At 48.1% G+C, this 12457-nt stretch overlaps 1 protein-coding gene across 3 annotated transcripts in view; it reads right to left on the bottom strand.

The window, feature by feature from the left end:
- ift88 (intraflagellar transport 88 homolog) overlaps positions 1 to 12457 on the bottom strand; it is a 51936-nt gene that overhangs the window by 6613 nt on the left and 32866 nt on the right. For all 3 annotated transcript variants that reach the window (XM_038269600.1, XM_038269601.1, XM_038269602.1), the window contains exon 22: positions 9644 to 9716. In XM_038269600.1, coding sequence (XP_038125528.1) covers positions 9644 to 9716 — 73 coding nt within the window. The remainder of the gene's footprint in view (positions 1 to 9643; positions 9717 to 12457) is intronic.

The following is a 12457-nucleotide window of genomic DNA, read 5'->3' as shown; positions in this document are numbered from 1 at the left end:
TGTGTTAAAGTTTTAAATGCTTGATTTCAGATTTGAAAAAAAGCCATGAAGTCATTTCAGTATATTAAGATGCACTAAGTTGCATTTTGAAATCCAAAGCTTGTGCTAAAGAACCTCCTTGTTAGCACAACTTTCACTCACTAACTAACTTGAAAAGCCAAACCACACTCAAACTCATAACACAAGCCTGTTGGGTTAAATCCTAACAACATTGATCTGTACTTATCAGTCTGGTTAAATAAAAAATGACAGGTTTATTCATTTTTTAACCTGGTAGTCCCCCAGCTTAGTCCTCTCGTGTTGGGTTGCTTCCATACTGCCATTTGGCCGATAGGCCAAAACAACAGCCAGGGGGGGGGGGGGGGGGGGGGGGGGGGTCTCTGGCTGTTGTTTTGGCCTATGGGTCAAATGGCAGAATGGAGCACCAGGCCTTCTTCCTACCGAGCAAAAATTGGAAACATCAGTGTGCCCATGGAGGGAAGCGATCGGTAGGAATGGACCCCCAGCTCTGAACCAGAGTGTTTTTTCATTATTGGACTAATGTGCAAGTGAAAGATTGTACATAATGAAGACCTAGTTCGAGCATAAGGATGTCCATTAATGCACCTGGCACCAGGACGCCCCATGCCAGAGGTCAACGATCGACTTTGTAGTTTTATCTTCTGTAGTTTTTATCTTCTAATGTCAATGGGATCTGGAGGAGATCCACCCTGAGTACCTTAGAGCTTTGGAGGTCGGAAATAGTGCCCATGGATTGGCAGACTAGGGTGGTAGTTCCTCTACACAAGAAGGCGGACCAGAGGGAGAGATCCAACTATAGGGGGAAGCACACGTCTCAGCCTCCCCAGGAAGGACTGTTTCTGGATGCTGGAGAGGAGAGTCTGGCTGATAGTACCTCGGCTTCAGGAGGAGCAGTGTGGTTTTTGTCCTGGCCTGGGAACAGTGGACCAGCTCCACACTCTGTAAGGTACTCAAGGTGTCATGGGAGTTTGCCCAAGCAGTCCAGGTGTATTTTTCTGGACCTGGAGAAGGAATTTGACTGGGTTTCAGGAGTACGGAGTCCGAGGCCCTATACTAGATCCCATTTGGTCTCTGTACAAGCAGAGCAGGCGTCTGGTCCACATTGGCATTAAATAGGAACTGCTCCCACGGCATGTTGGACTCCGACAGGGCTGTCCTCTGTCACCGGTCCTGTTCATAACCTTTATGGACAGGATTTTAGCGGCAGCCAAAGACTGGAGGGGATCTGGTTGGCAGACCAGCGGATCTCGTCCCTACTGTGAGAGGATGCTGTGGTTCTGCTGGCTCCCTCCTGCTAAGACCTACAGCATGTGCTGAGACGGTTTGAAGCAGAGCGTCAAGGTGGCCAAGGTTCTCAAACGGAAAAAGGTGGCTGTCTGTCGTTGTTCAGAGTGAAAGGCAAACCGCTTAATTTACTGGATGGTCTACATTCCCTCATCTATGGTCATGAAATCTGAATCGTGGCCGACAGTGGTTAGCAATGTTGCCTTGCAGTAAGAAGGTTGCGATTACGATTCCCCGCCCGGGGTCTTTCTGCATGGAGTTTGCATGTTCTCCCTGAGCATGTATAGGTTCTCTCTGGGTACTCTGGCTTCCTCCCACAATCCAAAAACATGACTGTTCGGTTAATTGGCTGCTCTAAATTCTCCATAGGTATGAGAGTGTGCGTGAATGGTTGTTTGTTCTGAGTCACGGGTTCGTTGCAAAAATACAAAAAAAATGATGGCCCAGCCGGAAAAAATATTGTTTGTGCTTTTTTCTTTTATTGCTCCCCAGGTGGAAATAGTGAAACAGTGACGATATTTACAGTGAAGCGAGAAAACAAAAACAAGTATTTACAGGACAACTTACTTGGACAGCCAACTCTACCATCAGATCCAGTACTCCCCCTCAAATGAGCTCAGCTCCCCTTTAAATACCCCTTTAGCCCCTCCCCCGGGTAAACCAAAATACAAATTAAGGGGTTTTTAAGGATAAAAACAAAATAACCAAATAACAAAACTCAAAACTCAGTTTCCTGCATAGAAACTAAAAATTAACCAAAATGACTCCATACAATGTTCAAAATGTCAGGAACATAAACAATATAAAAATACAAAACAAAACACCCAAAATGGTTGAGTCCTTCGTCACGTGACTGGCAAAGCGCGCCACTCTGCGCTATTTCCAGCGTGACGCGGAAGTGCTCCGGTTTGGCCCCTTAACCAGGAACAGCGGGACTGAAGCAGAGATGAGAGGTGAGTGTTTGTGGAACTCGGCGCCGAGTGTGCACCCTCAGACGCGCGCGATGACCGGTTCAGACGGGGGGGGAATGTTCGTTGGGACTGTGCAGGACCGCGGGACAGAGGTGCGGGCCTGCACGCAGCTGTTTGCCGGGCAGCGCACTCACGTGGGAGAGCTTTCTCCCCGTGCGCGTGCTCCTGGCACCGCGCTCCCCTGGGCCAGAGGAAGCACGGATACTTAGAGTCTGTGATGGACGCTTAGTGGCGCTCCATCACATTATCCGCCTCCTCCCCGAGGTTGACGACGTGCGGCAACCTGGAGAGATAATCTGCCACAATATTAGTTTTCCCCGCCCGATGGCGGATTTGGCATCGGAAGGGTTGGAGAGGGAGATACCAGCGGGTGAGTCGACTGTTGTGATCCTTCATAGAGTTCATCCATATCAGGGCACGATGGTCGGTCTCCAGGTCGAACTCTCTCCCCAGAAGGTAATATCTCAGGCTCTCCAGAGCCCACTTGATGGCCAGGCCCTCCTTCTCTACAGCTGAGTACCTGGTCTCTCGGGGAAGCAGCTTGCGGCTTAGGTACAGCACAGGGCGTTCTTCTCCTGGATCTCCCTGTGCCAGGACAGCCCCGAGACCCACTGCAGAGGCGTCGGTCTGGACCAAGAACCGCTGATTGAAGTCCGGACTCCGCAGCACCGGCGACGAGCAGAGACAGGTCTTGAGGGTCTGGAAGGCGGTCTCACAGTCCTCACTCCAGACGACAGGGTTCCGCTGAGCCTTTCCCGTCAGTGCGGTCAAAGGAGCGGCGATGGTGGCAAACTGTGGCACGAACCTCCGATACCAGCCGGCCAAACCCAAGAAGGACCTCACCTCCTTCTTCGTGCGAGGCCGTGGGCAGCTGCGGATCGCCTCCACCTTGTCGACCTGCGGACGGACCTCACCTCGACCCAGCCGATAGCCAAGGTATTGCGCCTCCTCCTTGGCCCACTGACACTTGGCAGGATTCAGCGTCAGTCCCGCCTGCTCGATCTTGCCAAGGACCCTCTCCAGATGCTGCAAGTGCTGCTCCCAAGTGTCGCTGAAGATTACTACATCGTCCAGGTAAGCAGCACTGCAGTCACTGCAACCCTGTAAAACACGGTCCATTAGCCTCTGAAAGGTTGCGGGGGCCCCATGGAGACCAAACGGCATCACCGTAAACTGGAACAATCCTGCAGGGGTCTGGAACGCCGTGTAGGGACGACTGGACGGCTCCAGAGGCACCTGCCAGTAGCCCTTGCAGAGATCGAGGGTGGTGATGAACCGGGCCCGGCCGATCTTCTCCAGTAGGTCGTCGATCCGGGGCATCGGGTAGGCGTCGAACTCCGACAGGGCGTTGAGCTTCCGGAAGTCAATGCAGATGCGGAGCGACCCATCCTTCTTCACCACGATGACCACTGGGCTGCACCACTCGGACGTTGACGGCTCAATCACCCCCAGACGCTGCATCTCCTCCACCTCCTTCAGTAGCTGCGCCACCAGATGCTGAGGGACCCGGTAGGACCGCTGGCGAATGGGCCCCTTGTCCTTCAGGCGGATGACGTGCTCGATCAAGACAGTCCTCCCCGGGTTGGCAGCAAACAGATTGGAGACCCTCCGGAAGACCTCGTTGAGCTGGCTGGACTGGGTGATAGAGAGATGGTCGAGAGTGGGTGGAGGCGGCTGGTGGAGGTCAACAAGAGGCAGCTCCTCGTCACCCTCGCTGTCGACCTCAGCCACGAGAAGAGACAACACAGGAGCAGAGACTGGGACGGCCTCTCTCCACTCTTTCAGTAGGTTGACGTGGTAAGTCTGTTTGGCTTTCTTCTTGTCAGGGTGGTGTATTTCGTAAGTAACAGGGCCCATCTTCCTCAGGACAGAGTACGGACCCTGCCACTTGGCCAACAGCTTGCTGGTGGAGGATGGCAGCAAGAGCAGGACCCTCTGGCCAGGCTGGAGCTCTCGATGTCTGGCCTGTCTGTCGTACCAGGCCTTCTGTGTCTGCTGGGCCTCTCGCAGGTTGACCTCAGCCTCCTCCCGATACTTGGCCAGGCGCTCTCTCATCTCCAGCACGAACTGCACCACACTCCAATCACTAGTAGCCGTGGTGGGAGCCTCCCAGACCTTCAGCAGCAAGTCCAATGGGCCCTGGACGTCCCAGCCATACAGCAGCTCGAACGGGGAGAATCCGGTGGATGCCTGCGGCACCTCTCGGTAGGCGAACAGCACAAAGGGCAGCCACTGGTCCCAGTCACGTCCAGTGTCGTCCACGAACTTCTGCAGCATCTTCTTCAGGGTCTGGTTAAACCGCTCGACCAAGCCGTCCGTCTGCGGGTGATACGGAGTGGTCTTGATCGCCGAGATCCCCAGCTGGCGGTGGAAGAGCTGCATGAGTCGGGAAGTGAAGTTGGTCCCCTGGTCCGTCACGATCTCATCCGGCACACCGACCCTGGAAAAAAGTTGCACAAGACAACGCAGCACAGCAGGGGCAGTGACGGTGCGCAAGGGGAACGCCTCGGGGTACCGTGTTGCGTAGTCTGAGATCACCAGGATGTACTGGTAGCCCCCACTACTTCGCACGAGCGGGCCCACAATGTCCATGGCTATGCGCCGGAATGGGGTGGAGATGACAGGTAGAGGTTGGAGGCAAGCACGGTCAGATTGGCGGACAAAGCAGGTTTTTTGACAGGTGGGACAGGTTTTGCAGTAAGTTTGAACATCAGAGTACATGGAGGGCCAATAGAAACGGGAAGCGATGTGCATGTATGTTTTGTTGCGACCCAGATGACCAGCCCAAGGCAAGGTGTGAGCCAAGTGCATGATCCTTTGGCGGCAAGACGAGGGAACAACGAGGCGCTTGACACCGTCTGACACTAAATACAGAACATTCTTTTCATCGATAACATAGCTCTCTCTGTTCCCCTTGGCACTGTCCAGCCCCCCAACCACTTTGGCAAACACTGGTTTCAGAGTCTCATCCTGTCTCTGCACAGCCCCAATGTCCCCAGGTACCTCCCACAAGTCTTTGTCCAGCCCCTGACAGACTGGCTCCCTTAACTTCAGGCCCCTCTCGAACCTCCGCTGGCTATATGGTTTCCTTGGACCCTTTTTACCCCCCTCAGACAGGTCACTGTCCAATTTGGAAAAAGGTTCAGGCTCCGGCTCCGTCTGCTGCTTTGTACTGGGTGCCTCCCCTGCCCGGAACTGAGCCCGGGTTAACACAGGACCAGCCAAACCCTTGTCACAGTCACTCTCCTCAGCCCCCTCCTCCCGCAATAAATCCAGGAGTACAGGTAAGTCCCAGCCTAAGATAGCGGCTACCGGTAACTTCTCCACCACCCCCACAGTAAGTAAATATGGTTGGTCATCCACCATCACCGTCATGTCCGCCGTGGGGTAAGAATGTCTGTCCCCGTGTATACAACAAATGTCCTCCTGCTTACTGTAATCCAACAAGCCCGTTGGCACAATGTCCCTCCGCACAAGAGTCATGAAGCTCCCTGAGTCCACCAGAGCAGTCACAGGTTCCCCATTAATGCACACCTCTTTGAACCACTGTTTTCTCCCTACCCCTTGCATGTCCTCAGCCCGTGGGGTGTAACATGCCCCGGTAAGCTTAGCCTTTCTGATTGGGCACAGGGCAGCTTTGTGTCCTGACTGCTGACAATAAAAACAGATGAGCTCCTAACCAGGACCACGTTGGCTGGGTGCAGGCCCGGGATCTCTAGGTGGGTGGAAGCTGGCTCTGGGTTGTGACGACGGCTGACGAACATCCTGGTAAGCAGCTGGGCCTCCCCTCCGTGCGTTGCGGTACTGCAGCGCGAGCTTGGCTGCGGCTAGCCCCTCTGTCGGCTCATGCTCCTTCACCCAGGTGCGAACGTCTGCCGGGAGGACGCGAAGAAGCTGCTCCAGGATAATCTGCTCCCCGATCTGCTCCTTGGAGTGTTGCTCCGGCCGGATCCAGCGCCGGTACAGCCCCTTCAGACGGTGGTAGGTCTCGGTCGAGCTCTCTCCGGGTGGCACAGACATGGACCTGAACTGCTGTCTGTAGGTCTCCGGTGAAACATCAAACTTGATCAGCAGTGCAGCTTTCAAGTCTGGGTAGGAGTGCGCCAACTCCTCATCCATGGCTGTGTAAGCTTCCAACGCCTTCCCGGTGAGTAAGGGCACCAGCCGACATGCCCACTCACCTTCTGGCCAACCCCAAGTTCTTGCGATGCGCTCAAAGCGTAGCAGGTAGTTTTCAATGTCCTCCCCTGAGACATATTGAGGGATCTTGGGGTCGCCGTAGAGCCGGCCCTCATGTCTGGAGGGTTCAGCTCTCTCCATGCTGATCCTTGGGGGCTCCTCGGAGAAACCGCGGCGCTGCCGAGGAGCTGGCGTGGGGAGGTCCACCCGGAGACTCGGTGTTGACTCCTCGGGTGGTGATGCAGGTCCTGACACAGGGACAGACCACTGTGGGGCTGGGAAGGTGGCCCGAAGCCCTCTCAGCTCCGCCAAAAACCCCTCGTCCCTCCGCTCCTGTCCTTTTAAAAATGTCCTCATGACCTCCACAAGCTCCTCACTTGCACTTGGTGCAGGCTGCGTGATTGAGGCAGCAGCGCCACCTTCCTCATCTTCAGTTGCCCAGCCTCCATCGTCCACAGGTAAGTCCTGCTTCACTTTTTGTGAGCGCAGCCCTGTACGCTTCACTGTAGGGTGCTTCCGTCGACCGGCCATCCCACTTCTGACACCAAATGTCACGGGTTCCTTGCAAAAATACAAAAAAATGATGGCCCAGCCGGAAAAAATATTGTTTGTGCTTTTTTCTTTTATTGCTCCCCAGGTGGAAATAGTGAAACAGTGACGATATTTACAGTGAAGCGAGAAAACAAAAACAAGTATTTACAGGACAACTTACTTGGACAGCCAACTCTACCATCAGATCCAGTACTCCCCCTCAAATGAGCTCAGCTCCCCTTTAAATACCCCTTTAGCCCCTCCCCCGGGTAAACCAAAATACAAATTAAGGGGTTTTTAAGGATAAAAACAAAATAACCAAATAACAAAACTCAAAACTCAGTTTCCTGCATAGAAACTAAAAATTAACCAAAATGACTCCATACAATGTTCAAAATGTCAGGAACATAAACAATATAAAAATACAAAACAAAACACCCAAAATGGTTGAGTCCTTCGTCACGTGACTGGCAAAGCGCGCCACTCCGCGCTATTTCCGTGACGCGGAAGTGCTCTGGTTTGGCCCCTTAACCAGGAACAGCGGGACTGAAGCAGAGATGAGAGGTGAGTGTTTGTGGAACTCGGCGCCGAGTGTGCACCCTCAGACGCGCGCGATGACCGGTTCAGACGGGGGGGGAATGTTCGTTGGGACTGTGCAGGACCGCGGGACAGAGGTGCGGGCCTGCACGCAGCTGTTTGCCGGGCAGCGCACTCACGTGGGAGAGCTTTCTCCCCGTGCGCGCGCTCCTGGCACCGCGCTCCCCTGGGCCAGAGGAAGCACGGATACTTAGAGTCTGGGATGGACGCTTAGTGGCGCTCCATCACATTCTGTTTGTCTCTGTGTTGCCCTGCAATAGACTGGCAACGTGTCCCAGGGTGTACCCTGCCTCTCGCCCGTAGACAGCTGGAGAGGGGCACCAACACCCCTTGTAACCCTGATTGGGATAAGCTTGACGGAAAATTGATGGATGCATGGCGGCTCGGGTCTCCCTAAGAGATAGGGAAGTCTTGGAAGTCTAAAACTCTCTGCTGCGATTGACCCCCCACCCCGGTCCCAGATGGGAGAGGTTGAGTTAAAATACAGAGGAAAGAATTTTCCAAATTTTTTTTGTTAAGTGCTCAGGTCTAACTTATCACATCGGGTTATGGTAACACTTTCATTTTCTAATTGGCATATAGATTCTACATTAGATGTCTAACTTAGTCCTTCTATTGTTCACATATTCATTACTGCAAATGGATTATAGTCATGCATTCTTAACTTAAATTATATTTTAGTAACTTCTCTATAAAACATTGAAAACATAAAAAATAAGGAAAAATATGCTATGAGATGTCTGAATATTTATTTTAAAATGCCCTTAGTTTCATGTTTTCCCCCTTGCATTTTGATCCAGCTGGACTTATTCCCCCCACATGTTGTTGTATGTTCTGAGTGTTTTTTAATAAACCTGTCGTCACTTAAGATATGTCTTGCACACAGTTAATCATCGTGTTTGATTTCCCTTGTTTATTTTGTAAATAAGGTAAACCATAAAAAAAAACAAAAAGTAAGCTCCAGTGCCTGTGTTGAGAAAACTTGTTTTCAGTAGTAATTTTTGAAATAGTTTGTATTTTACTGTACATGGAGGAACACTTATTGCAGTTTAGAAATATATTTTGTAGCAGTAACATCACAAAAACATGGATATGTTCTGTCACTTTCAATGTCTACATTACAATGTGGGGAGAAATTACTATCCCAGTTCTCCAGACTTTGCGTGCTTGTGACCTGCACACTCAAAAGCTTAAGTGCACTTCCTCCAGGTGCACACTTCATAGAGGGGCTTAGTGTTTTATGTGAGTGTTGAGACTGGGCCATGGGCCATGGAGAAGTTTGTCATCAGATTAAAAAAAAAAATGGAGGGGTTTCGAGAAATGGAGGAGAACATAAAATCCAAAATATGATAATCCTTCCTTACCGTTGGACTCATCATTAATACAGTGGAAAATTATGAAAGACATGTCGATAGCACAAAAGCAAGCAAACTGAGACACAACCTGGAGACTGCACCCCAGTTATACCAGTAAATAATTGGACTTATTTCTTTTAACCTTTCATGAATCAATGATGGCATCACCTCCTCAGTAGCCATAAAGTGCTGCAGAGGCCTTATGTTTATGGAGATAAGGTGTGTGGAGGCAGGAAAATGTTTCAAACATTTATGTTTGAAATTATTTAAATGATAAAACAAGCAGGTCCTGAGGACCAGCCTTACAGAGCACTGATGTAGAGAAATGCAAATATTATGTAGTTGAACCTTTTTTACTGAGTGAAAGGGAAAGCGCTGATGAGACAAAGGTTTAATGTGCTTCCAGAAAAAAAAAAAAAAAAAAACAATATTGAAAGTTCTACAAAAATGCACTTCCTACTGATTCATTAACTCTTAATATATAAGAAAATCATTATCAGGTAATCAATTTAAGGGGGTAGTATGAACAAATGTCTGCCCCTGTGGGAGGGGGGGTTATGATACAAAAAATTCAGACACTGCACCATAGAGTGGCTGGAATGAGACTATTCAAGTGAGGGTTAGACAAGAGTCGCTGCTCCTCTACATGAAGAAGATTCAGCTGAGGTGTTTCCAACCTAGGGGAGATCAATGTGTGTGACTCACCAGCACTCCCAGCGCCGCCTTCCCTGCCTTCTCTGCGACCCCTGGCACTGCTCTCTCTGCCTGACTTCACCCTCTGCCACAGAAACAATGGATGAAAAAATGAGGAAGATTTCACACAAAAAAATACATAAATATTAATAGTTCAGACAACCTGGTTTGGCTCTGAATTAATTTATTGTAAATACAACAGAGATTTTTAACTCAAGTACATTTCTAAATCTGATGTTGAAGACAATCAATTTACTTGACCTTAAAATAACTAGCAGTGTGTGTTTAACGGGTTTCAAACAACGACCATAGGAGATATTAGCTCACCTTCATGCTGATAATACAGAGTGATAAAAAACACAGGTTGTGTTAGAATACATCCAGTCAAATTGATTCAAAGTTTTCTATCTAAGGAAAACCAGTTGATTGCATCGACTCATTGACTCTTCAGTAATCCCTCACACTAAGCATGCTTGTAGCGACAGTGGAGAGGAAAAACTCCCTTTTGACAGGAAGAAACCTCCAGCAGAACTGTCCATTTCACTGAAATCACAGATTTAGAACCAACTGTATGTGGTTTGATAAACTCGTCCTCCTGAATGAATCCTTAAGGTCTCCTGTGTTACCAGCAAGTGATGGAACATTGGAGGCTCCTTCCCTTCTGCTGTGTATTTACAGCGAATGGAGAGAAGATCTTAAAGGAAAATACCATTCCTGAACAAGGGTCTAAATGTTCTCCTGGATGTCAGAGTTTTAACTCAATTCCAAGAAGGTTTCTAAGCAGCTGGCTTGCAGTTGTGCAACATCTCTTTGTAGCTGCTTTGAGAGATGATTAAAAAACAAACCGTATCAGGAAGACCAAGAAAAACAGCATACGGGGTGGGAACAATAACAAAGAGGAGCTCCAAGATTATTATTTTTTTACCAAAAAACAAAAAATTGAAAACATTTTACTTTACAATTATGCAGTATGTCATGTTGATCGATCCCAAAAAATCCCTAAAGAACGGATCGCGGTTTGTGGTTTTGACATGATGAAATGTGGGAAAAATGAAGGGATAAAAATAGTTTTATGAAGCACAGAAAATTATTATTTCAGGCATCGCTGAAATAACTCCCTTTGGTTCCAATCTGAAAACCTCCACATAAACTAAATTGTGTTAGAGGCTTAGGTTACCGACAGCCAGGCATTAAACAGCTGTTCAGCATCTGCTCTCCTGTCGACACAATCCGGTTCACGGAAAACAGCAGAGAAAATCATCTGGTCTCCACTTGTTTCCAGTAAAAAAAAATTTGCAGCAAAAAAGGGACACAAGCCTGTTTTCACTCAGCATGTTCAAGGTTAAAGCACAGACAAGACGACAACACCATAAAATAATTAATGAAAGGGCAGGACGTAATTAAAAAACACAAGACAACAATTAAATACCACAGGTTATGGTGTTTTAAATTATCAAGAATCCAACAGAAGATTAGATATTTGGGAAAACGGTTACAAAATTTAAAACCTACATTTTCACTAAATCCTACACTATATTAACAGGTAATCAAAGGGATTCCCCATTCCAGCATTCTAAATTTCTTGCTACTATTATCTCTACTTTGCAAAAGTATTTAAACACACAAAGTTGTATGGTGTTAAAAGTCCTTTTATCAGGATTTCCTAAACATGTGGTATTGTATAACTGTACAGTGAGAGAAAAGTTATACTTTTAACATAAAGCGTCCTTTTTTTAGTTGAACATATAACCATTCTAGATGCCCTCCCAGCTGCAAGAACGCCTGTGAACATCAGTTTACAACGCTGTATGGTTAGGGGTTGTTTGCTTTGTTTTTTTCTGATGAACGCTAGACTTCAGACTCAGACTAGAGTCTTTTAGATCCTTCAACGGGTTCAAGGATTGGCCTGTAAATCAGTGACCAGACTAAACTTCATTCACACAAACTCCCTCATCTGTTAAAGCTCTGTTGTGTCCCCAATAGAAGCTGCTCTAAACCATTTCCAGCCACTGTTAAAAACTTAGTGACTTCTCCCTCTTTAATTAGGGACTTTTTCTACCCTGCTATCGACAAAAAATAAATAAATCAAATCCAGTAAAAATTGACTGAGTTTCATGGCACTCAGGGTTTCTGCAAACTCCTCCAAACATCTGACAGTCAGATAGACTCTCCTCTGTTTCCCATTTAAAATGAGTTACACAAAGCTTCCACTGATCCCCCCTCCAACATTGGAAATGCATAAAACATCCATAAAAACATGCTTTTTTTTCTTCTGTTGCACTAAAATACAGCCGCTCTACATTCAATTCAAACATAGCTTCATCCACTGTGTGGCTTTGCTAACTATGTTTACATTTAATTTGATAACATAGGATTGATTTATGTAGCTTTGATTCAGATAAATAACTTAGAATTATGGTTATATTATGGTTATTTTTAGTCTTAATCATAGTGTTTATAATAATTTTCTGTCTTGTAGGAGTTAATTTTCCTTACCCCTGTGGCTGGATCAAAGTATTACCAAATATGCAAATTATTTGATGATGTCACCTAGTAAAATCTAGCAATTATGAGTCCATTAGAGTTGGTTAAAGTGTTCCCAGCGGCTCTGTGGCACCGCGGCATGAAAGGCAGTCCCCCCACCTTCATTCCTGAGAAATATGGATTGAGTCCATTTTTAGTGGCTAATGGAGCAAAACATATCAGTAGCTGAGTTCAAAATCATGAGATGCGTCTTGCGAAGGCCAGATTTGTAGAGTGCTTACGTCATAGCGTGGCACCGAGGTCTGTTCGAATTGGAAGACTCCTCGGTATGCAGATGACAAA

The sequence above is a fragment of the Cyprinodon tularosa genome, unplaced genomic scaffold, assembly GCF_016077235.1.
Source record: "Cyprinodon tularosa strain WSP-4 unplaced genomic scaffold, ASM1607723v1 ctg730, whole genome shotgun sequence".
NCBI classification, from domain to species: domain Eukaryota; kingdom Metazoa; phylum Chordata; class Actinopteri; order Cyprinodontiformes; family Cyprinodontidae; genus Cyprinodon; species Cyprinodon tularosa.
The sequence above is the reverse complement of the archived record's forward strand: the minus strand, read 5'-3'. Positions and strand labels throughout refer to the sequence as shown.